General features: G+C 38.1%; 1 protein-coding gene across 2 annotated transcripts in view; it reads right to left on the bottom strand.

The window, feature by feature from the left end:
• The window catches only part of GTDC1 (glycosyltransferase like domain containing 1), a 303,609-nt gene that overhangs the window by 29,683 nt on the left and 246,426 nt on the right, over positions 1-27,500 (bottom strand). For both annotated transcript variants that reach the window (XM_029934635.1, XM_029934634.1), the window contains exon 7: positions 14,281-14,390. In XM_029934635.1, coding sequence (XP_029790495.1) covers positions 14,281-14,390 — 110 coding nt within the window. The remainder of the gene's footprint in view (positions 1-14,280; positions 14,391-27,500) is intronic.

Here is a 27,500-nt window from a genome sequence, read left to right as displayed (position 1 = left end):
TAGTTTAATGCTAAGGATTTTCACGGAATAAAGTAAAATACTACAGTTTGATCTGGCATTCTAATAGAGTGGAGATGATCTCTTATTCTGTAGGACTATCATAGGATTAGGGGAAATGTACACAGAGCACCTAACACAATGCCTGACACATACTCAGCACTTAACAAACACCAACTATCATGATGTGTCCAATCCATTACTCTTAGGAGCTTTGCTTTCACAATGATAATTACTGTACAACTGCATTTCTTCATCTTGTTACTATAAAAATGTATGAAAGTGAACTGCTTTCTCAGATTGATTTGCCATGTAAAATTAAAAAGAAAACAGCACCACTTTGAGAATGTAAAAGATTTTTTTGTGAAATTAACATCTAAAGCAACATACTATATCAAAATGGGTTAATTGAATATATTCACAGATCAGTAATATTTCTATAACAATTTTGTCAAAAGGCTAGTCAATTGAACGAAACATACAGAACAGTACACCTACTATGTGCAATGTGCTGTATTATGATGTTGTTTACAACTGTGATTAAGAGTCATAAAATCCATTTAGACCAGAATTAAAGGAAAAAATAAAACAGAGAAGAAAGAAAATATCAGACAGCATCATCAAAGGCAATAAGAATATGTGCTGTTACGAAAGCTTTGTTTCAATTATAAATAAGCCTCCACACATGTGTACACTGGGTCACAGTATAAATATATATCTTGGCATGGCTCATGGTCAAAAGTTTGAAAACATTTATTAGGATCTTTGGGTCATATGAAGCTGTATAAGATACAATCACCATCCTCAAACACCTAACTTACTGAAGTATGACAAATACATAGCTAAGTGTAAACAAAATCCCATGGACATTCAGAGATGGGAGGGTATCGGTCTGTGTTAGAGGGAGGGAAAGTGGGTGAGATGAGTCATGGAAGATGGGTTGAGCTTTGACAGGCAGAGGAGAAAGAGGGGTTAGGTAGTGACATGTGAGCTCCCTTCAGGGGACACTCATGTATAAGGACTGAAGTAAGGCTAGGAATGTAGTTGAAACCACTCTGAGAAATCCAGACCAATGAAGTTGTACTTGATTTGATAACGACAGGAGAAAAGGGGAAGATAAGATGCATGAAGCTTTAGGAAGTTTAAGTTAGCAAAGGCTTACGGGATGGAACATCGGGCAACTGTTAAGTCAGCCGTAAGGGTGGCTGGAATAATTTTGACAGTCTCGATCCGTGATTCCCAACTACCTGAGTGCGGAGGTTGGGACTGGAGTGCAGAGGTATCAGAATGATATAACATAAAATATATTTTGAAAAAGCAGAATTATTATGCTCGTTTTCACAATTAGAAAGTGTCACTACATGAAAGTTTTTGCAGAAAGTGTCACTCTGTGAAATTCCCTTGGGGGTGGGGACATGTACCCCATTTTAAAAGTTGACACACCCTAATCTCCAAGGTCCCTTCTAGTTCTAACTTACTTTGAATGATTTGATTCTATGGATAAGTAAACAAAGTCTGACCAGTTTCAGGGCTGCAACCAGACCCTGAGCCTTTTAAATTATAGGATAGAATTCATTCAAGGGGCACCTGAGTGGCTCAGTCAGTTAAGCATCAGACTTCAGCTCAGGTCATGATCACACAGTTCGTGGGTTCGAGCCCGCATCAGGCTCTGTGCTGACAGCTGAGTCGGGAGCTTGCTTCGATTCTGTGTCTCCCTCTCTCACTGCCCCTCCCCAGCTCATGCTCTGTCTCCCAAAAATAAATATTTAAAAAAAAGAGTTCATTTCATTGTACCATGTATCTGTAATGGTTTCTGTTTTACAAATGGAACAATTTAGGCAAGGAGAGGTGTAGCTGGAAAAGCTCACTAGGTTGGATCCGGATATTCCTTCCCTATTCTGCTGCTTTCTGTCAAGAGACTCCTGGGCTGATAAGGTAATGCAGGAAATAGGAATTTGTAAAATAGGCAGGCCTTTTACTGTAGTCCCTTTTTTGGGGGCATATTCTTTTGACCACACCACACTCCAAATCATGACCAGATACAACTACAGCGATTCAAAAAGATACAATACCAAAGAAAGGTACAAAAGCCACATTCTAAGATCTCCTATCTATCAACCTTCCGTCATATATACATGCACAGGCTTTAAAAAAATAGGGTCTGTTTCTAATTTCCTATTGGTTCTCCAATGTCTTGACCTTTTCCCACTCATTATTTGATTGTTCTATTTCCTTGAGTCTTCCCCAAGTGCCTATTTCTCATAAACTTTGAAGACTCCTGTTTATGAAAGTGAAAGAGCATTTTTCTTCAGTCATGTTTTCATCGTTACAACTTTGAGAACAATTTCTTGAGAGATGTTTTGGGGGTTGTATTCCAGAACATATTATATTCGTGGGCTTCCCCCTGGTACGATGAATAAATGAATCTGCCTAGAGAGTGCCAAAACTGACATTTCTGGTTTTGGTAGGAAAGATAAACATTGCATTTATAAGAGATGCAGGAGTAGACTTCAAGCAGGCTTCAAGTTTAGGGGAGGAAGAGAAGTGACTTGTTACCAGTTACTTGTGTCTGGTGAGTCCCCTGAGCATTTGGGAGGGACAGGGAGTAGCAGAATTAATAAGCTTTTCCTGAGAAAGGAAAAGAGAGCTTCTCAAGTCCTGACTGGGAACCTCGCCCTTCTTGGGGGTACAAATGAGACCTGGGCCAGGGGAGCATGCCCTTCTAACTGGGAGCACTGCTGACCTCCGCTCTCGTAGCTGACCCCATTTCAGAGTTTGTGCTCTTCATTTGCAAAGTGTCTTTGGTCAGTTACATCATGGCCCCTTACGGTGACAACTGACCCCGGTGCAGTGAGATATCTGCTTTGCAACAGATGGAATGAATATGGGTACTTCGGGCAATTAGGACAGGAAGGGAAAGGGCAATGGAGGTGAGACTGCCAGGGGGAGAAAGGGTGTGCACATGCCTATGTGGGAGGCGCAGATGAATTTCAGCAACAAGTAACACAAGACATCGAGGTGGGTAAATGCACAGACATGCTTCGGACATGGGAAAGAGAACTGGAATTCATAAGGGATTAGGTTGGGGTTGGAGTTTGAAGAATTTCATTTGTTACAAAGGAAATCATGTTCATCCTGCAGAAAACCTATGAGACACATTTATTTCACTGTTATACTACTATGACCCTCTTCTTCTATGGTCTAGGTTCAGAAAGAACTCTTGTAACAGTGGGCATATCAATTAAATTTCAAAATGTCCAGAGAGCTGAGATCAACTTGAAACCTCTCTGGGACTCAAGGTGCTGGAAGATTAAGGGCAACAAACTAGGAGAGAGGCAACAGAAGCGAGAGCAAGGCAAAGAAGTATTTCCGTGGGATATATTCTCTGATGTGAAGTCACCCAGTCTGGGGTAGCTGGGTGGCGCAGTCAGATAAGCATCTGACTTCAGCTCAGATCTCACAGTTTGTGAGTTTGAGCCCTGCATTGGGCTTTCTGCTGTCAGCACAGAGACTGCTTTGGATCCTCTTCCCACTCCCCCTCCCTTCTCTGCCTCTCACCTCCTCTCTCTCTCAATAAACAAACATTAAAAAAAATAGAAGAAATCACCCAGATTACAGCAACTTACATAGCTCAGGAAAAATATTTTACATTGCCGTCACCATACATGCAGATGTTTTCCCATAAACTGGCCCAACTTCATTAGGATATGCCTTTATTTTTATTCTGGGGTCTATGAAACTGCTCTGTCATATTCCTTATATTTATACTTAGTTCATTACTAGTAAAATTAGATTCTGCCCCCGCCCCTCCAATTTCATTTAGTATTTCCTTCTTTGGATATCACTCTCTCTAGTATTTATTAGCTGTGTGACTTTGGGCACATTATTTAAGTTAAGCCTCAGTGTCTTTGCTCGTACGCAGGGTACAGTAATTGTGCCTACTAGGAGGACAGCTGTGATATCAAATGAAATACCAGGGTAAAAGCCCTAGCCTTGCACTTGGCACAGAGTAAGAGTTCGGTAAGTTATTGTGCTTACAATATGTTGATGCATTTGCAAACCTTTATATATATTATATATATTTAAAATCTATACTTAATTTCTTCCGTGAATTTTTTTTTGTGCATTGAAGCTATTTATTTTATTTAGTTTCTTGCTTTCTCTAAATATACTTTAGAGCTGGAATATTAATTTTTGTTATTGCCAGTTTGTTAGATGTTAAGTTTACATACAAGTTGAATTTATCTCTGAATTCTCTACTTTTGTCCACTGTTCTACTTTCATGCTTTTGAATCAGCAAAGTACTCTTTTAAAAGTTATCACTCCATACACGTTCTGAATATAGTAGGACATGTCTTCCTTCATGATTCCTTGGCTAGAGAATTCTCTGATATTCTGCCTACTTATTTATTTGTTTTATATGAATTTTAGAAGTATGCTGTGAAGATATAGAAAGTAATATTTTTCAATCTTTATTGGAATTTTGTTAAATTCATAAGTTATGTTAAGAGGTATTGTCATTTTTATTATTGTAGTTATTCTTTCTTATCAGGAGCATATATGTCTGCATTTATAGAACCTCCCTTACTTTCCCATTATATCTTGTTTTCTTTAGCAAAGGACTGAGAGACAAATTTCTGTCTTAAATCATATTCTTGGGAAATTGATTTCCCCAATCATACTCTTGGGAAAGTATGAAACAGAGTGCGCACAGGGGAAGGGCAGAGAGAGAGGGAGACACAGGATCTGAAGCAGGCTCCAGGCTCTGAGCTGTCAGCACAGACCTCCACGTGGGACTTGAACCCACAAATTGCAAGATCACAACCTGAGCCGAGGTCAGACACTTGACTGACAGAGCCAACCAGGTGTCCCAGATCCATGTTACTTAAGTGTGGCCAATATAAATCATTTTTCTCAGCAATAAATCTAGGATGCTAATACTTGGTTGAATGTTTATGTTTACTGACATAAAGATTATGGGGGCGCCTGGGTGGCTCAGTTGGTTCAGTCTCCGGCTTTGGCTCAGGTCAGATCTCACGTTTGTGGGTTCGAGCCCCGCGTCGGGCTCTGTGCTGACAGCTAGCTCAGAGCCTGGAGCCTGCTTCCGGTTCTGTCTCCTTCTCTCTCTGCCTCTCCCCCTCTCATGCTCTGTCTCTCTCTGTATCAAAAATAAATAAAACATTTAAAAAAATTAAAAAAAAAGATTATGAAGTAATGTACTCAAAATTATCTGAGAATGTTACAATATAAACAAGGGAATGGTCTAATGAAACAATTATAAAAACGTTGTTGCTTCTCAGACAGTAAGATTCTAGAGGGCAGGGACCACATATACTCTAAGGTGTCCACAATATGGTGCCAGACCACTAAATATTTCTATGTTAGGGGAGTAAGTAGGTAGTAATAGCATTCAAAAAAAAAAAAAAAGGAGAAGGAAATGTTGGAGGAGTGGTATAGTCTAGAGAGAATGAGTTTATTTAATCTTACTGATGTATTTCTTGCATCTCATCTTATAATCTAACATTGATCAATATATTAATAAGCCGTCCTTCTGCTAGAATCCCCTTGTTGCAAAATTTTGTATTACTGTGATATAAGCTATTTGTGTTCCTAGATACTTTGTATTATTTCCCCCTCCGAGGGTAGCTGCTTTTCTGAAAATGAGATCATAGCTGGGAGTGAAAAAGGAGATGGGAGGGGAGGGAAATGTTATATAATCATCCACCATTTGACTCCAGAACTAAGGAGCAGGGGTTCGCCAAGGGCACAGTATAACCAGTGTTGTGCTGGATGCTAACCAGAAGCTTTCCACACACTGTTCTTAACCTCGAATCAAAGGTGAACCAGAAGGATTTCCATCAGCCCAAACTGTAGTTCAGGTTTGTATCTTCCTGGCAACCTTTCTGGTCCCCCAACGCTAAAACCCCTTCCTCACCACGTCTGCAGTAAGGAACGAAGGGCCCTTGCTGTGAGGCTTTGGTTGTCCAAAGGAAAAATTGTTTAGAGTTATCATTTGTGGGAAATTACTAAGTATACAAACACATTCCATTGACTTGATAACTTAAGTGTTTGCTTTTTTTTTTTTCTTTTTAACCATCAAGGGCTAAAAATGTGACCCTGTCATGAAAATTGGCCAAAACAGAAAGCTTCTGGGTTTTTGGGTTCAGTTGTAACATGGAGTCTGATGGATGCTTTATGTAGCAGAATGATCTTTCACTTTTCTGAATAAAAAATGGTACAAATAATGTCAAAAATAAACTTTTGAGGTTTCAGCATTATTAATGTCTTCTTTGGATCCAAAATGCATTAAAGACTCACTCCATATACAGACTCTGAAGGGAAGCCAATGAATCTTAGAATAAAATCGGCATGGTAGTTAAGAAAGCACTTTCTCCCAAATGAATTGTACTGAAATCCACACTATAACTCACTGAAGTGGGTAGAGCAGGTGGTTTTGCTGTTACTATTTCTCTCTCATCTCCTCCTTTGTACTGTATAGACGGATTAACCGAGGCTAAGTGAGAAAGCTACAGGACCCAGTACTAACCTGATCTTCTGACTCAGTTCCTATAAATCAGAGTGGCTCAATCTTGGCATCACTGACATTTTAGATTGAATAATTCTTTTTTGGGGGGGAGCTGTCCTGTGCACTGTAGAATATTTAGCAGCATTCCTGGCCTCTACCCATTAGCTGTGAGTAGCACCCTACCCCCAGGAGTTGTAACAATTAAAATGTCTCTGGACATTAACTCCATTCCCACAGAGGCCAATTTGACTTCATATTACTCTGCTTTATGGTACATGGTTGCTAGATGTGTCTTCTGACACCAGCTAGGTTGTTTCTAGCAAAGAGACTGTGGGCAATACTCTAATATTTGTTAAGAGTTCTTTACTCAATGGTGATAGACTCACTCAGATTAAGGAAGTCTCTTGGACAGGCTTGGTTTTCTCTTTAATGAGCCACAGATCATGATGCATATTAAAGAACTACAGTGGTCAGTAGTGTTATTCACCAAATATTTCTGCTCTCTCCTATTGTGGGCTCAACTCAGGATTGTATTTTCTGGACCCTCCTGTAGTTTTGCAGTGCCTTGCAACAAGTCTGGCCAAGGCATTAAGTGGTCAGACACTGAATTGTTAATGGGAGGATCTCCTAGTTTTCTCTTCCATCTGGCATGGTAACTGTCAATGTTTGAGATGCTAATTGTTTGGGTCTCTCTGCAAGTTTGGGTCCCTGCGTGACCATAATGAGTAGAATACTGCTGACCACTTGTAATAAACATATAGCATGAGTAAGAAATAAATCATCTGTTTTAAGCCATTGAGATTTTACGGTTGTCTGTCAGTTTAGCGGAACTCAGCTAATTTTGACTGATGTAAGGGCTGAAAAACAAGAAAAAGATTGAAAAATAGATATATGTTAAATCAAAGTCTCCTATATTAAGATAGAAAATATAATATAAAACTACTTAGAACTTCCTTAAGACTTAAGGTTCTCTATTTTCAGTCACTAACTTTCTAGTACTTAAAAACAGTTTCGGTGTAGATTTCTACATGCCTGATATGGTATGTAAATTGTTTTATTCTATTATGCCAAACTCATTCTTTCAAATAATATTTACTGAACACTAAATATATACCAACTATTATCTTTAAAACAAGGACAATTCTGTAGGTTTCCATGTAGAATATATAATGGTATTGGAGGTGGACTGACAAAGTTTGAATTATGGTTTCATAACTGGATAGGTGGGTGATTTCAGTCAAGTGACTTAGCCTCCCTGTGCCTTACTTTTCTCAGCAGTAAAATGGTAATCACAAGAGTGCCTAGTTCATAGTTGTTGTGAGGAATAAGTGCGACAATGTACAAAGAGCTTAGAACAGTACCTGGCACATGTTAAGTGTTCAAGAAATGACAGTTCTCATGTTTCTAAGGAATGTTCTAGTAAGTGATGAGTAGAGCTTGAATATAGGACTACAAGTTGCAAGCATCACAGAACATGCCTGCTTTAATCACCATTTCATCCTAAATGTCTAGCATAGTACTTGGCACAAAGTAGATATTTAAAAAAAAAAAAAAAACAGTTACTGAACAAATAGAAGCATGCAGGGATGAGGAGACTGACTCTTCAGTCTCCTCCTGGTTCTACTCCTAACCCTGCCATTATCTCCTGCCTGTCTCACTCACGGTGCCCAGCTCTGAGAAGTTGGATATCACTGTGCAAGACCTCTCTACTCTTTTGTAAAATGAAAGGATGCTCAGTTGGTTGAGCATCTGACTCTTTTTCAGGTCAGGTCATAATCTCCAGGTTGTGGGATCGAGCCCCACGTCAGGTTCTGCAGTGAGTGTGGAGCCTGTTTGGGATTTTCTCTCTCCCTCTGGCCCTCTCCCACATTCTCTCTCTCTTTCAAAAAAAAAAAAAAAGAAAAAAGATGAAAGGATGACTCACATGAACTATAAACAATGTATCTATAGTATCTTAAACTAGAATCAATAATCTTAATCTACCACACTTCTCAGGAAAAGGATTATAAAAACCTTTCAACAACATAATTTTAGAATACCAATAATATCGAGACTTTATAATGTTGCTCTGTTATAGTTTTAACATTTTCAAAAGAAAGTTAATGGAGATTGTTTCATGAAAAGTGCAGTGAAACCCATTGGCATTAATGCCATTACTCAGATGTGCTAAATTTCCCTGAGGTCTGTGGAGAGGGAAGGAGAAGAAACTTGGATACAAAGTAATTAATGCACAAGTTTACAACTAGAGGGGAATAAATTCTGGAGGTCTAATACACAGCATAGTGGTTACAGTCAGCAATACTGTGTTATATACTTCAAAACCGCAAAGAGCCTAGATTTCAAGGGTTCTCACTAACAAAGAAGGAAATGATGATTATGTAATGTGATACAGATATTAAGCTCAAACTATAGTAGTAAGCATATTACAATACATAAATGTATCAAATTATCATGCTGGACACCTTAAAGTTACACAAATGTTTTATATACATCATATCTCAATTAAAAAAGCAAAAAAAAAAAAAAGAGAGAGTAATGAATGGTCATACAGTCAGAGAGTAAACATTTCTTAGTATTCCAATACATCTAAGCTTACATGAAAGAGAAAAGTTGAACTCACAGGCAGTGTAATCAAAATGACTTAAGCCTTCAGAGTATCTGTTTCTCTACCTATCAGGTTGGGTCATAATACCTACTTCATTTTGCTTATCACGAACATTGTAGTATATAATGTAGCAAAGGACCAAGTACGAGGCAAACTGTCAATAAACTGTAGCAATTAATAGCATAACAATCATTATTATTGCAATTATGACAGGAAAACCACTTTCTTAGAAACGTTAACAGCATTCAGAATAAGTATTCTGGTTGACATGACAGAGTATGTAATATGTAAGTTGGTTTAATAATATGGGTTTTAGCTATGCTAATGTAGCATATAGAAGAGATAACAGGCAAATAAATGTATCCCTGCTAGGTAATCTTTTTGTGAAGTGCTAGATGGTGAGCTGGGGAAAAACATAACATTTAAAATTAGAGAAGTGATTTGGAAAACAAGAACACATAAAACATTAGCACAGTGTTAAAAAGTACTATTTAGCTACATGACCTTACTTAATTCCTCTGTGCCTCAGTTTCCTAACCTGAGAAAAGTGTAGACAGTAATACTGAACTAGACTGCTATGAAAAGCTAGAGTTAACTTTTGTAAATTGCTTAGAACAATGCCTGGAATACAGTGAGTGCTACGGAAGTGTTTATTAAACCAGAACAATGATAAGAACAGCTGAAAACACACAGAATGGCCTGTTAGGAAAACTCTGGAGTGAAGATTGGCAAGGTGGCCTTCTAGGAACGCAGCCTGGAAGGTTGCCAGGCTCGTTGATCCACACACCATCTCGGACTGCTCTTATGTGCAAGGTGAAGTGCTGTGACCATGAAGACAGGTGACTCATGTCTGGAAGGACAGAGATGGACTAGAGGCTAAGGCAAAAAGGAGCCCCAGTTGAGACTAGAAATATCATAGATAATGGGACACCCCTTCCAATGGGCTTCCACAGCATTCCCTAATTATTTCACAGCATCCTAGGGACCTGTTAGTTGTTCCTAAGGGTCCATGAGTGTCTGCCTAAGGCAAAGCTCCATGAAGGTGGACACCAAATCTTCTTCACTGTGGAATTCCTCTCCTAAGTGCTCAGCAAACATATACTGAAGTCAAGCCAAAGTTAGGTAATAAGGTTGGACCTATAACTAGTGAGCACTCAGTACTTGGCCCCCAATGCTCCCCACCCCACTGTCAACCCTCTATACCCCTTTAAACAGCTCAGTGTTGATGTGTGGGAGGGGAGTGGGATCCCAGGAACACGGTCCTGAGAGGAAAACCCGTCTCTTCTGCAGTGCTGGCTGAACACTGGCTGAACACTGCGGTGCTGGCTGAACACTACTCAATAGTGAGACTGGCCACGAAGCCTTTTGCTTGGGGACCTCCTGCAGCCACACTTTGCAGTCCGTCCACAAACACCTCAGCGCTGCCACAAACAAAATCGAACTCACCAGCTTTGCAAATGAGCAGAATTTTTCTTCCTGCTACAGCTATCCATCTTCTAGGTCCATTTCGGTGTTTTCCTTGAGAACACCTCTGTCTTACAGCCCTCTCACTAATCTCTCAGCCACCACCGCAAGAATCACATTTGGATCATCATGGTAGTGTCTTACTGTGATTCTGCCTACATACCACTGAAGGATAAAGCTTTCTAAAATACACGTTTCATCACATTTCTTTCCTGCTCAAGCTCTAGGTTCCTTATTTCTTACTTTTACCCAATCTACTTTGATTATCAAGATTCTCCATACTTTGGTCCTATTCTACCACACTTCTGACCAAAGCTTCTAAATTCATTTTGTGAGATTAGCATTATTCTGATACCAAAAGCAGACAAGGATCTCTCTCTCTCTCTCTCTCTCTCACACACACACACACACACACACGTACACACATACACACACACACACACACACACACACACACACACACTACAGGCCAATATTCCTAATGAACATAGATATAAAATTCCTCAACAAAATATTAGCAAACCAAATTCAACAATATATTAAAAACAATATATTAAAAGGATCCTACAACTTGACCAAGTAGAATTTATTCCAGAGATACAAGGAAAGTTCAATATCTGCAAACTAATCAATGTAATACACTACATTAACAAAATGAAAAATAAAAATCATATGATAACCTTAATAAATGTAGAAAAAGCACTTGACAGAATTCAATATCCATGTATGAAAACTCTCAACAAAGTGGGTAGAGAGGAAACGCATCTCAACATAATAGAAGCTATATATGACAAACCCACAGCTAACATCATACTCAACAGTGAAAAGCCAATATGTAGAAACCTTTTCCTCTAACATCAGAATCAAGACAAGGATGCCCACTCTTGCCACTTTTATTCAACATAGTGCTAGAAGTCCAAGCCACTGCAATTAGGCAGGAAAAAGAAATAAAAGGCATAAAAATTGGACAGAAAGGAGTAAAACTGCCTCTATTTTCAAATAAGAAGATAGTATATATAGAAAACCCTAAAGAGTCTACCAAAAACTGTTGGAACTAATTAATTCACTGAAGGTGCTGGATACAAAATTGATATACAAAAATCTGTTGCATTTTTACACAACAATAACTATCAGAAATAGAATTAAAGAAAAACAATTCCATTTGTAATCACATCAAAAGAATAAAATATCTGGGAGTAAGTTTAACCAAGAAGACGAAATACTGATAAACTGAAAACTAGGAAACAGTGGTGAAAAACAATGGAAGTAGAAACAAATAAATGGAAAGACAGTCCATGCTCATGGATTGGAAGAACTAACATTGTTAAAGTGTCCACGTTACCCAAAGCAACCTACAGATTTAGTAAAATTCCTATTAAAATTCCAGTGACATTTCTCACAGAACTAGAGCAAATACTTAAAAAATTTGTATGAAATCACAAAAAAAACCATGAACAGCCAAAAAAATCTTGGGAAAGAAGAATAAAGCAGGAGGTATCATGCTCCCAGATTTCAAACCACACTACAAAGTTATAGTAATCCAAATAATATGGTATCATCTTTAAAACAAATGTATAGATCAATAGAACAGAACACAGAGTATTCTGGGGAATGAAAAGACACTTCAGCAAATGGTGGTAGGAAAACTGGACAGCTACCTGTCCAGAATAAAATTGGAACACTATCTTTTAACACCATAAATATTCAGTAATTCAATATGGATTAAAGCCTCAAGACCCAAAGCTATAAAACTCCTGGATGAAAACATGGGCAGTAAGCTCCTTGATGTTGGCCTTAGTGACTTTTTTTTTTTTTTTTTTTTGCTCTGACTCCAGAGGCAAGGGAAACAAAAGCAAAAATAAACAAATACATCAAACTAAAAAGCTTCCGCACAGCTAAGGAAGCCATCAACAAAATACAATGGCAAGCAATGAATGTGAGAAGATAATTACAAATCATATATCCAATAAGGGGTTAATACATAAAGGAGAATCTGTACAGCTCAATGACCAAAAAAAAAAAAACAACCCAAAAATCTGATTAAAAAAATGACAGAAGATTGGAATAGACATTTTCCCAAAGAAGACATACAGATGATTAATAGACACATGAAAAAAGATGCTCAACACCACTAAGCATCAGGGTAATGCAAATAAAAAGCACAATGAGATATCTCCTTACACCTATCAGAACAGCTATTATCAGACATACAAGAAATAACAAATGTTGGCAAAGATGTGAAGAATAGTACTCATGTACTACTGGTGGGAGTGTAAGTTGGTGCAGCCACTATGGAAAACAGTATGGATGTTCCTCAAAAAACTAAAGATAGAGCTACCATTTGATCCAGCAATTCCACTACTGGGTATTTATTTAAAAAAAAACAAAAATACTAATTTAAACAGATATATGTGTCCCTAAATTCATTGTGACATTATGTACAATTACCAAGATATGGAAATAACCTAAATGCCCACTGATGGATGAATGGATAAAGGAGACTTGGTACACGTGTATGTACACACACACACACACACACACACACACACACACACACACCCACTGTGGAATACTACTCAGCCATAAAGAATGAGCTTTTGATATTCGCAACATGGTAGACATAGAAGGTATTATGCTAAGAGAAATAAGTCAGACAGAAAGACAAATACTGTGTGATTTCACTTATATGTGTAATCTAAAAAACAAAACAAACAAAACAACCTCCCCCAGCCTCCTAGATACAGAGAATAGTTAGGCAGTTGCCAGAAGGGAGGAGAGTTGGGGGACGATATGGGTGAAGAAGATCACGAGGTATAAAATTGCAGTTACAAAATAAGTCAGTCATAGGGATATAATGAACAACATGAAGAATATAGTCAATGATGTTGCATCAATTTTGGAAGGTGACAGATTCCAGCTAGATTTATAGTAGTGCCTATTTCCACAATGTATACAAATGTCAAATCACTACTGTACTAATATAATATAATATAATATTATATTATATTATATGTCAATTATTCCTCAATTAAAATAATATGAGCAATTAAGTGCTTATGAAAAGGGTCAGAATGCTTGTCTTATGGACCCAATCATGTCCAGTGAGGATGAGGGTAAAGGAAATGGTTCTGAAAAGGCTCCATGTGGCATTAAGGATAAGAAGACCTGATGCTATCAGCTTCAGAGTTTCATTTCTTTTCTCAACTCGGTAAACAAGGCGTGGGCCAATGACAACTATGATGTGGATGGAGGGCTACTCCACATTATGAGCCTGATGCCAAAGGGCTTTACACAGTCCACCTTAACAGATGGTAATGTATTTTGGCCATTACCAATGTGAGGAGGATTCAAACCAGTGACCCCAGGGGTGAGAGGTTGGACATCCAATTACAAATTCCCGCTTCCTTTAAGTGTTAAGATGCCTAAAGCAATATATTTTATTTACATCAAGTTACATTGTATAAACTATATTTGATAAAAGAGATGACTTCACGTTCTCAACTTAAATCAAAGAATGCTTACTTAAGTATTTTTTTAATTGAATCACACTTTAATGCCATCGTATAATCTTTTGGTTAACAGTGCTCATCTTGATTATTCTAACAAAGGGAAACATCGAAATTAATACTTAAGTTGTAGAGCTTATGTCATCTATAAAATTACGCATTAGAAAATTCAAAAGAAATACCTGGGACATCCGTGAAGGTCTCTCCAAGGACAGACACATGGAAATTGAGTCCTAAGGCCTTAAGGCGCATTAATACCTGAAAAAAACTCTCTGGATCTTTATCGTGCTCCCTGGAAATAAACACAGAAAACAGAACCTGTGAAACGTTAGGGTGTGAGTTAGGAACAAGGTTTTCACTTCTCACAGTATCAGGTCCTTTTGTGGTCTATTGCCAGTTACAAGAGCTTCTGACATCCAAGCAGAGACTTTCCCCTGTGACCTTAAACCGTAGCATTGGCATTGAGTGATTTCATGAATGTAACTTCTCTCTCATGAATCAAAACCCAGTTCTATTGAAATCTTAAGGCTCTGCAGCCTTTTATGAAAGGAAAAATCTATCTTGTTTTTCACATTTTTTTGGTTAGACTATAGAAAATCTAGTGTATTTTCCTTTCTCCTAAAATGGTTAATTTTCCACTTAACATGGGTTCTTAACAAAAGAAAAGACCAGTCTTCAAAGGACGATTCTCTACTGATCATGAGAATGTACCAAAGATGTTTTTCATTTTCATGGGTCTGAATACCTTCCTCTCACATTTACTGAGCCCCTTTGTGCCCACAAGGAACGCACAATTTAGGGAGCGAGATTACAGACTCTCTCACTAATCTCTCATTTTAAATAATTGAATGGAGAATTATAAATACATCAAAAGGGGTTAGGCCTGAGTCTAAGTCCGCTGAGTATTAACTCAGGAGTGGAGGTTAGTCAACTCATAAAAGAATAGTAATAAAGATAATTCTTTCATTTAGTAGAGGCTTTGAAAAACATGGGTTATTTTTGTTTGTTTAGCTTGTCAGTCTTCTTTACAAAGACAAAGTGAAGGGCTAAAGGACATGAAAAAAAAATCATCAGTGTAAGAAATCACATTAAAATGAAATGACTTATTTTTTACATTCTAAGGTGTGAATACTTCAGTATTTCTTGCATTTAATTGCACTGTTTTAAATTATCTTATTTCAGACAGATGTGGACCAGATGTCTTCAAAATATTTGTTTTTTTTATTTATAATTCAGAATTTTAACTTATTTTTTATATTGCAGAGAAATAGTTATATATCAGCAATTGAATTTCTCATTTACCAACTAATTATGTAAAATAAATCTGTAAATTGATCAAACTGCTATAAGAAATATGAAAATTACATCATTCAGGAAATCTCATGAAAAATGACATCTGCAACCCTAAATGTGTTAATTCACAATTCAGTCAATATTTTCAGTATCAAGAATTAAAACAAATGCATCTTTCTGATTAACATTTTAAAACAGCATTTATAATTTTCTGGAATTATAAGATCTTATGGAATTTGAGTTCTGTAACAACTTATTTTAAGCTCTCTATCTCTTGATTTGGGTTACTTCAAATAATAAGGAATGCAATGGCAAAATGTTCATCGCTTTTTAAAATGATGCATATCACATACATGTACCACTGGGAAGTTTCTGGATAGTTCTCATATATACTGTATATGCTGTGGGCAAGAACGAAGACTCCAAACAGTTTGAAAGTAAAGAATACACCATATGCTGTCTTCAGCCATATCAATCAAAAAGCTGCCACCTAATCTGTAATATGTTCTTTTAGTCTGATTCTCTTGGAAATACTTGGATGAAAAAAATGGAAACAATATAACGTAATATATCTTAAAGAGAGAGGAAGACTGTAGGGAAATCTAGCCACTCTGTTGCCTAAATTTTTCATTGTGAGTTTCAAAAATTTGGGCTACATATCCTTAAGAGAATATTTATTCTAAATATTTCCTGCTGTTTTGTTTGTTTGTTTTGTTTTGTATTAAATGTAAAGTAGATGTGGTTTGGGGTTGGGGGGAGGTTTTAATTGGAGAGAAGCTGCAGTTCTTAAAAGATTCCAATATGAGTATTTTCAAGACAGCAGTCTCTACGAACCTATATTTTCAGTGTTTCTATACAAGATAAATACATTACAATCCTATTGTATCCTTTTGATTTTTAAAAATATTTTTACCTAAGTTATTTAAATGAAAAATAAGGCACCTCACCCATTTCTTTAGATATTTTTATAGGTGGACAAAATCTTTCATATTCAACAGTCACTTTGCATAAGAACACAAAAGAGATGTGTATGAATCCCTCTCTTGTTTAAACTATAATATATGGACGAATGTAAAGTGAGATTTTTTCTTCCCCAAAATTATCCCTAAGGAAAAGAGGCATTTTACACTCAGGCCCTTCTAACGTCTCTCATGATACTGGGCACTCTCTCAATTACTTTATTTTGAACAATGCACTGTTTCGGGAAGTTGCATTAACCTGAAACAGTGCCTACTGGTGAGAGTTGTGGATGGTGTTAGCAGTCATTCACTTGATGAAACTGGTAAGAACAGAAGCAAAGGCATATGTTAATACTGACTTAGTAATTATTTTGAGAGGCATGACCTAACAGTTCAAAGTGTTGGGTGTCGCTGAAAACAAGTATTTTAAAGATCACTAAAAAAAGTAATAGAATAAGTGGTTATCGGAGCTCGTGAGTGCTAAGTGGGTTTTTATAGCTGTGGAAAAGATTTCCAGTGATGACAGTTTCCCAAGTCTTGCACCCCAAGCAGCTTAGACGGGGTTCCAGATGACAGGTGCTGGAGACATGCCAGCTTCCTGAAAAGATGGCACCCGCCATACTGATGTCAGGAATGCACAGGAGGGGGGGTTGGGCTAAAACTGCTTCATGAAATTTAAGGGTGGAAAAAGAGCAATACTTCTAAAATTATTTTACATGGTATGTGCTTTAAAGTACTATTTATGTGTAAATTAATAGCGTACATATTATAAGCAGATTACTTCATTATGTCCCTCAAAGTTACATAGTCAATTTTGCTAAAAATGTCTCTCAGTTTTCTTTTTAGAAAAATGGGAAATTTCTTAACATTCAGATGATCATTAAAGATGTCATGCATAGAGGTGCCTGGGTGGCTCAGTCGGTAAGCATCCGACTTCAGGTCAGGTCACGATCTCATGGTTTGTGAGTTCAAGCCCCATATCAGGCTCTGCACTGACAGCTCAGAGCCTGGAGCCTGCTTCGGATTCTGTGTCTCCCTCTCTCTCTGCTTGCACTCTGTCTCTCTTTCAAAAATAAACATTAAAAAAATGGATGCTGTGCACAGAAACTTCGCCACCACCCTAATTAGGGCATGAATGACAGTCAATGGCAGGACTCAATATAGTTTGTTGAGTGAGGAACACATTCCAAATATCCAATGGGTCATCCATGGTTTATCCTTAGGGGTTATGCTATAAATGTTTCTTTTTTCTTCATTTTCTATTGTTTAATACAGAGTTTTAAATATAAATCATTTTTAATGCTTTTAAGGAACTACCCCCTTCTAACATTCTGCCATAAAACTGCATTCATAGGAATTTTGCCTAACTTTGTACCATTTTCAGTATGTATAGTAACTTAATTCTTCATTTCTTGTGATGCCTCTACATCTGACAGCTGTCCATCGAGCAAACTTGATTGATCACAAAACATTCTTGAAGATGAGTCAAAGTCCAAGCTTCCCACAATCCCCACACTCTTGAATAGGTAAGAATGAAACAGTCTGGGAACGAGTTCCTCAGCAGCCCAACTATGGCAGAAGCGACCAGCACGGAAATATTTCAGGCTTACTGGAAGCAGCAGATATAGCAAGAACAGCTTTTATTCCCAAATATTATTCAGAACATTTGAAAAGCATAAACTGTTTCCATGTGTTTTTTCTTCCTATATCTGTTCTCTCTCTGTTGCCTTTCCCGTTTAGTTTTGTAGAGCTAAATTTCTTCTTATTCCTCATTTAACATTCGTTCAGTAAATATTTATTGAGGATTTCTAAGTTCTCCATACTTGTCACTTACACTAAACTGTTACCCTTTCCTATTTTCCCACATGACTTTATACTTCTGGAATGCAATCTCTTTGATCTAGTTCCTTGTATTGCCTGGGCAGAAAGCTGGCTCTTTACCCACGCTATTGTTTCCCAGCAGCACGACATTCTGGACTGAGAGCTCCATGATGGTAAGATGAATGATGTCTGTTTTGCTCACTATAAGCACCCAGTGCCTTGCCAAGTACTGGTAGACTTTACTTGTGTTCATCAATATCTGGTTCTTTTCTCCTCTGGGCACACAGAAGACTCTGCATTCAACCCCTCCCAGTAGGGGAGGCAATGGAACTAGTTCTGGTCAATGGGTTGCAAGCTGACTGACTTGTGTCACTTTGGGTAGAAGTGTCTAAGAGCAGTTCTGGATAGCACTTTCTTGGGTGCAGTGATCCTTGGGGAGGTCTTGTGTTGAGATCATTAGGGTAAAAGAGTAAAGTAGTCTGGGCTGCCATGTGGAGGCAAAGCCACCTAAACATGCAGTAGACTTTGAGTTAGTGAGATATGTAAATTTAGCGAGATGGGGAGGGGTGTTCCTTACTGCAGCATATTGTGGACTATGCTAACTACTACATTATCTGTGGCACAAAATTGGCTGCTCAGAAAATATGTGTTGAATCAATGAAGGTATGGAAAACAATGAATGACATTTGTAGAACTCCTGTTACGTTCAGGATCCCATGCCAGGAACCTGATCATAATCTTAGTTAAGCCTCCCTCCAAGTGGTCAAACACAATGATTCCTCCATTTAAGATCACACAGAAGAGATTGAGTCCTCATTTGAAATCATGTCTCATCAACTGAAAGTCATTCTCTTTCTATACAGATAGTCTTTGATTCTTCATTTCTTTTATTTCTTTTCTCCTACATATAATACAAAGAAAAAGAGTTGGCACTTTCAGTTCATGGTTTCCAGACCACCAAGCCCTGGACATTCCTTGGATTCTTGTGACTTGAGGTTAGAACCCATTGGATAAAAGATGGCAGTAAGAATATGTGGAAGTAATATAAAATTCTGACCTCCCTCACTCCATGCTCTCACACTTCTTTCCCTTTCTGATACTCTGCTAACCTCCAACTTCACTTCCTCATCACGAAGCACTGCTTTCCCTCCAAATTTAGTGATATGTTCCTTGTTCAAAAACATAAAGCTTCGATTTATTACCCTGTGTTAGTTGTTACGATCATTTATTTTTCTACTGTCCTTTCTAGGGCCATTAACTTTTTACTCCCCTCCATAGGCCTAACGTACCCATAATCCGTCTAGTTCCCTCCACGTGTGCTGCTTCTGCTTCTTCAATACTGCTTCAGATCAGATTCACCAATACTTTTAGCTGGCGGCTTTTTGACTTCTCTGTTTCGATGTTACTAGTGCTTCTCTTTGTCTAACTCCACCAAACTTCCCCACCGATGTTTCCTTATGGCTGACCAAGACCAAGACTATCCCCTGTGGCTCTCTCTGAATATCGTTCATACTGCATTCGGTCCTTCAACTTTACCTTTAGAGGAAGAGTGGAAGGTGCAGTTCAGAGAAAAGTGGCTCTGCCACCAACCAGCAGTATTACTGCAGTATGTTCATGACCTCATACAACCGCAGTTCCTTCATCCTTAAATGGGATAGCAATAATACCCACATTAAAAAAAATTAGTTGTTAGGAATGAAGAAATACCTGGTACCCTGGAGATACACAATAAACTCTCATTCTCTTCTCTTTGATATTTGTAGTATTTTAATATTTAAGAGATGTTAATCAATTAATTCCATCTCCTCTCCTTCCCAGAACACTTGAGATGCTAGGATATTTTCTGTCCATTGCTTCAGGAAAGGCATGGGCCAGGCATGGGGGCCTCCAACTCCCACCAAAAACAGGGGGGACAATCCTCTTGGTTGATTATAGGAACAAAAATACATGTAGAAATGGTAAGGACTTCAGACAGGAACAAGTATTTAAGCAAAATGTCACACGAGTGTAGCAAACACCCTTCTACCCTGTGTCCCTGTTTCACCTCTAGATAATAAACACAAAGGACAGGTGGAGGAGAGTTGAGGGGAAAGAACGTTGAAAGTCCCGGAAACCGTGCACTGTACTTCCTGGGCTAGAACCCTGGCGGGGACGGGGCGAAGCACAACTACAGAGAGCGAGTGTCTGAGTGAGTGTGTCTAGGCAGCCAGCGCTGGGGCCGGGTGCGAGAGATTCCTGAGCTGTGGTAGGCACAATGGGGGAACCATGGCTCCCGCGAATGTCAGGGAAGAATCACAGAGCAGCGACAGACGGAAGCAAGGGCTCCCTCAGAGGTGGCCTGTGCGGAATGGGGACGAGGAAAATGGAAGACAGGATCTTGAACTACTTGAGCTTTCTGTCACCCTATTGAAATGGGCCACTGCATAGAAATTACGTTATAGAAAAATAAAATTCTAATTTATGCATATCAGGGTTTCATGCCATCTGCACATTCATATTCTCATCTTTCCTTTTAATAGCAGAGGGAGAGATGTCTGCCTTTCAAAATTCAAAGTCTATTAGAGTTCCAGATCTTCTATCTTGTTTCTTTTTGAGACACCTGTGTTCTTACATCCAATTTCCTTCCTAAAGCCTGCGGTCCTATTCCCTGGTCTACAATTTCTTCATTTGTGTCTTTGATGTTTTTAAGCAACCTCTCTTACCTGATAACATTTATTGACAATAAGCGTTCCAATAATGCACGACTTCAAAGTGACTTTTCACAGACCATCTCATCTTAGAACATGAGCTATGTCTGTCTTTTCTCCTTCCTGTGTTTTCCCTACAACTTTGCTCCCATTTCTGCACTCTCTCGGTCAAAATTGTTCTTTAATAATACCAAGTCCCACCCCCTCCCCTTTCATTCTCATGCTTCTCATGTTTTTGCTCCTATGTTTGACACCAGTGACCATACTCTGCTTTCTTAGAAATGATCCTTGCTCGTTTTCTAAATAGTGTATTTACCCAATGACCTTCCCCCCAATTAAATTTTCCCACCCATTTCATCTAGATGGCAGTCCAGTGAAAACAAATCATTTTTCCCATTAGGTCCCACAACAGGATTACCTTTAAAATCTCCCCATTGCTAAAAGCTCAGAACCCCCAGGTAGGTTCTCTTCAACAGTGATTTCCTCTCTTCTTGCACATAGTATACAATAATTTCACGCAGTTGTCTGATTTGTCAATAAGCTCTCCCTCTCTGCAACTTTGGCCAGAAAGCCTGCAGACACCCACGCCTCAAAGGACTGGAAGGCCATGAAAAACCTTCATTAAGATGAATGTGGTCTTTTCCATTCTTGGGATGTTACTTGAGTGGCATCCACTTACTATGCATACTTCTTTTTTAAAGTTTATTTATTTATTGTAAGAGAGAGGGGAGGAGCAGAGAGAGAGAGAGAGAGAGAGGATCCCTAGCAGGCTCAGCACTGTTAGCGCAGCGTGTGACTACAGCCGAAATCAAGAGTCAGATAGTTAACTAACTGAGCCACCTGCTTCTAAACCATCATGATGTAAGTAATTACTTCCCCTCAGACCTGGAAGGTTCTGTGGAACTAAACTCTTTTCCCAATTCATTACTAAGTCTTTCTATTTCCCTTTATAATAAAGTTGCTCCTCATCAAATGTGGTGACTGAGGCTGTAATTTGAAACTGACTAATCATTAATATTTTCTTTTGAATTATAATGTTTCTAAGACATATGTAGGAACATATTCAAAACTGCTTGCTAGTTATCCTGAGGGCTGTCCCAGCAGTCCACCTACAGTTAGGAACTTCTTTCAGAGTCCAGTCTAGGAAACTCTGATCTCCCTGAGAGCTGTGTTTCTAGCTCTCCTATTAGAAGATACATTATTCTTGTTTTCTATTTTCCCCTGTCAGGAAGCTTACCATCAGATTTTAAAGGGCTCAATCTCAGGGGCGCATGGGTGGCTCAGCTGGTTGAGTGTCCAACTTTGCCTCAGGTTATAATCTCATGATTTGTGGGTTCGAGCCCCACGTCGGGCATTGCACTGACCATGAGATCCTCTCTCTCCCTCACTCTCTGCTCCTTCCTGCTCTCACTGTCTCTCTTTCCCAAAAATAAATAAACAAAAAAATTAAGCTGAATCTCAGCATCTATGAGACAGAAACAATAGTGCCTAAAGGATAATAAAATTAAAAAAAAAAAAAAAAAAACCAATGCCTCACTGGCTTGGCTCAATGGCAGAAAAAGTATTGCAGGGAATAGAATCCGTGATCTTGAGAGAAATAGAATTTGGCCAATGTGAACATTAGCGAGAAAACAGACCAAAATTTGTTTTAAAATAACACAAGAAAGAACAGAAGCTCAGAGACCTAGTGGACAAGAATCAACATTTGTAGCATCGGCATTCCAGGTGACCCTTAGTAATTTCTTACAACTGCATGTGAGTCTACAATTATTTTAGTACCCATTCCAATTTAAAACAAAAAGTATGCCCATTGTAATAAAATACAAGCAATTCAGAAATATATGAAGTCTGCACTGAAAGGCCCTATTCCTTACCCTTCCTGATTTTATTTCTCGGATGTAACCACTACTGAATAGGTGTTTGGTACGTAGGGTTCCTTACCTACTTCTAGGCATGTGTAAATACATGCATTTGTGTGTGTATTTTTATACATACCTTCTTCATTTTATAAACATGAGAACAGTACCATTCTGCACTTTCCATTTTCACGAGCTACATGATAGACATGGGTCTCCGTCCATGCATATAGATATTTCATTTCAAAATGTTTACCACATATTTCATAATTTTACATAAGTTGTCTTCCTAATGGATATTTGTTTCCCATTTTTTGGTGTTTCAACTAATACTATGAGTGAAATCTAGTGCTTTCTATAACATTCAAATTTCTTTTTGGTAGAATCCTCAATTCTTTGTTTTTCCTCCTGTCCTACAAATGCAGCCATCCCACATCTCTAACAGAGGCCCTTTCCCCCCTTCCTACAATGTTCACTGTACTTCTGGAACTATCTTACTTTCAAAGTTTCACCTGCTTTGCCTTCTGCTACGTTGCAAGTTCCACCAGGGCAAACTCATGCCTTTGCTTACCCAATCAATATTCCCCATGTCTAGAACAAGGCCGGGCATACTGTGTAAAAAGTTATTACTCTGAATTGACTCTAAATCTAGATCACTTCTTGGGAATCTAATCTTCTTATTCCCATCGACTGTAGATTATGTTTTTATCATTTATATAATCAGGTGGATATTCAGAATCTTGACTCTTCCAATGAAAACTCATCTATAATACTTAAAAACTAAACGCTGCCCTGTCAAATTGCATTAATGACTCAGCTCCTTTCTAGTATCAGTATGTCCTTATTCTCCCAGTATTCCAGGATCTCAAACCCGACATGTTATTGAACGCAGAGGATGCTTCCAGACTTGTTCGGCCAATCAACTTATTGCCAACTTTGCCATTTTTTCCTATAAAAGTAATTTAAGAGTTGTTTGATAATTTCCATTTTTAAAATACAATGTTCTCACCTGAGCTCAGATCCCCCTCTGCCAATTCAGCTTCCAAAAAATTGTTTAAATATCCTCTTCAATATGATTTTCCTTAGATATCTCTTCTACACAGTAACTAAAAGTCACTAAACTGAAGTTAAGCTGTCCTCCAACATCTAGATATTTCCATCAACCATTTACCCTTGCTATTACTCCAAATAAGCACTGATATTCATATTCATTTTCATCCTCTCCCTTTGTCTCTGCTGTTCACAATCCACAGCTCCTGTGCCTGCAGTTTTTGAGAGTGGAACATGTTCTCTCCCTCTCTCTGCCACTCCTTGTCCATTGTCTCTCTCACTGACTTTAAATTTATTGTTACTAGTAGTCATCCCTTTGAAATCCCATCTTGCTCTAAATCACTCCAATATCAACATTCATATAAATTGAGGATGATTTCATGAATGTGCTCTTTTATATTATTTCATAATTATTTGATGCTGTCCCCTTATAATAATTAGTCTGGAAGTCCCACAACATCAGAGAAACTCTTGGACTCAGAAGTTGGCAGGTACTCAAAATATGACTTTGAAATGAATGAATGATGGTTCTGTCATGGCTGAATAGAGACAGTTATATTTTTAAAGCTATGCTAGGATAGGTCTATGAAATGACATGAAGGATCATGTTTTTTTTTTTAATGGAGAATTAAACATGGTCTGCATTATTAGATGTCTTTCATCGAAATGGATTTCAATTCTTAATAACAGGTTTTCATATTCAGTTGTGGACATTTTGTCACATCTAGAAATGACAAGGTCTTCAATCATATAGAAAAGAATCTTAACTGGAAGAGAAAAATCCACTCCAAAACCTCATTCTGATTTAAAAAATGTTAAAAGAAACATGGACAGTGATTCATAAGAAATCCCTTCAATGGGAGGGATTGGAGGAAATGCAAAAATAGAGAAAAATGCAAAAATTCTGTCCATTTCATATATTATGTCTTGTTTCTAGACCCAAAGAAGACTGCTGTGCTTTTTGGCTGACACAGAGATCCCCTAGAAGAGACAGTCTCCCTTACTCAGCAGCGACTGCTAAACACACCAGATTGTCATGGCAATGACTGTGGGAAAGGAGGAACACAATATGGAATGTCTGTTCTAGAAAGACCTGCTCAAAATGATGTGTTCTTGTTGCTACATATGTTGCGTTTTTTCATTTTATAAACAGGATTAATTATGTATCTCCTCCGTTTTCTTACATTCTTATAAATGGAATTAATCTGTACTATTCTACTTAACTTAGTCCCTTTTACAATGCCATAAAACAAAGAAGTTCAGCCCCAAACCTTGTTACTCTATTCTTTTGTTGCTTATGATTTAAAGTTATTAAAAACTACTCACATTAGGTACCAATGGTATACCAACTATTCATATGGAAAAGAATAAAAGATTCCAAATATTGAAAAAAATGAACTATAATGCTCAAGAAAAGGCACTCCAGAATGGGAAGTCTCATGAACCAAAGTGTTAATTAATTAACTATACTTATGGTTAATGGGTATCAGAACAAATGATTTCTGGTAAAGAATGGATAATAAAGAACAATGGACTATGGTATTCAGTGTATTTGGTGAAAGATCATTTTGACTAAATAGTTTGCTTTAGAAGCATGCGTAAACCCCAAAGAAGAAAAGAAGATGCTTCCCGAAAGCTAATAATAACCAATTCATTTATGACTATAGTTCTAAAGGTGAGTTTTGTCAGAATAAATGAAGTCAAAATGTTTATATGGACAATATAGCCTAATGGAAAAAGGGTTAAAATCCTAGTTCTGATACTTAGTAGTTATAATCCAAGGCAAACTACCAAACCACTCTGAGGTTTAACGTCTTCACCTGTAACAGTCTTGATAATAACACTCACTTCAAAAGGCTATTGAGGGGATTAAGTGAGATGATGTGTATGAGACAATTTACAATGCCTGGCAAGCAGAAAATGCATAATAAAAGATAGCTGTTATTATTCTTATTCTTATTGTTATTATAATTATTATAATCATCACTGTTTCATTTATAGAACTCAGAATTTAAGAATATTCTAGTAAGTTTAATAGACACTGAAAGTGGGCAAAAAATAAAGCTTCCTATGGTTTATCCTCAGTTATTGATAGTAAGTGGGATGCACCATTGTTGAGCTTCAAATGTTTACCTTGATAATTATACACAGAGGCATATAAAGTGTCAACTCTGTTACACATGCAAATAGTGTAATAAGCATTCAATAAATGGTAGTCATTATTTACAACCCAGTTACAAATACGATGTAAAGCAAAATTTTTGTTTGTATATAAAGACATACTGTCTGTGACTGAAATTTTCTTCTCAGGATTGTGTCCCTAGTCTTGTCAAATGTCACCTTTAGGGGCGCCTGGGTGGCTTAGTCAATTGAGCTTTGGACTTGATTTCAGCTCAAGTCATGATCTCACAGTTGAGATTGAGTCCTGTGTGGGCTCTCCACTGAGCATGGAGCCTGTTTATGATTCTCTGTCTCTCCTTCTTTCCCTCTCTCCCTCTGGCTCTCCCCTGCTCTCTCTCTCTCTCAAAAAAAAAAAAAAAAAGTCACCTTTAATCCAGTCACCAAGCCAGAATGAATCCAGTCATTTTTACATCAACAATCAATCCCTGAACCAAGTCCTCATTCCTTTCTTGATATAGTTCATATGCTCATCATTCCTTTCCAGAACGATGATAACATCATACCAAACTATCCTCAAATTTGTATGGAACCACAAAAGACCCCAAACAGCCAAAGTCATATTGAAGAAGAAAACCAAAATGGGAGGCATCGCAATCCCATACTTTAGCCTCTACTACAAAGCTGTCATCATCAAGGCAGTATGGTATTGGCACAAAAACAGACACATAGACCAATGGAATAGAAAAGAGAACCCAGAACTGGGCCCACAAATGTATGGCCAATTAATTTTTGACAAAACAGGAAAGAGTATTCGATGGAAAAAAGACTGCCTCTTTAGCAGGTGGTGCTGGGAGAACTGGACAGCAACATGCAGAAGAATGAAACTAGACCACTTTCTTACACCATACACAAAAATCAACTCAAAATGGCTGAAGGACCTGAATTTCAGAGAGGAAACCATCAAAACCCTCGAGGAGAAAGTAGGAAAAAACCTCCTCGACCTCCACTGCAGCAATTTCCTACTTGACACATCCCCAAAGGCAAGGGAAATGAAAGAAAAACTGAACTCTTGGGACTTCATCAAGATAAAAAGCTTCTGCACTGCAAAGGAAACAATCAAGAAAACGAATAGGCAACTGACAGAATGGGAAAAGATAGTTGCAAATGACATATCAGAAAAAGGGCTAGTATCCAAAATCTACAAATCTCCAAACTTCACACCCAAAAAACGAAGAATCCAGTGAAGAAATGGGCAGAAGACATGAACAGACACTTCTCCAAAGAGGACATCCAGATGGCCTACAGGCACATGAAACGATGCTCAACATCACTCATCACCAGGGAAACACAAATCAAAACCACACTGAGATACCACCTCAGGCCAGTCAGAGTCACTAAAATGAACAAATCAAGAGACTATAGAGGCTGGCGAGGGTGTGGAGAGACGGGCAACCTCCTACACTGTTGGTGGGAATGTAAACCGGTACAGCTGCTCTGGAAAACAGTGTGGAGGTTCCTCAAAAAACTATCCATAGAACTCCCTTATGACCCAGCAATAGCACTGCTGGGGATTTATCCAAGGGATACAGAAGTGCTGATGCATAGGAGCACATGT

The sequence above is a fragment of the Suricata suricatta genome, chromosome 3, assembly GCF_006229205.1.
Source record: "Suricata suricatta isolate VVHF042 chromosome 3, meerkat_22Aug2017_6uvM2_HiC, whole genome shotgun sequence".
Classification (NCBI taxonomy): Eukaryota; Metazoa; Chordata; class Mammalia; order Carnivora; family Herpestidae; genus Suricata; species Suricata suricatta.
Note: the sequence above shows the minus strand (reverse complement) of the source record. Positions and strands in the feature narration are given on the sequence as shown.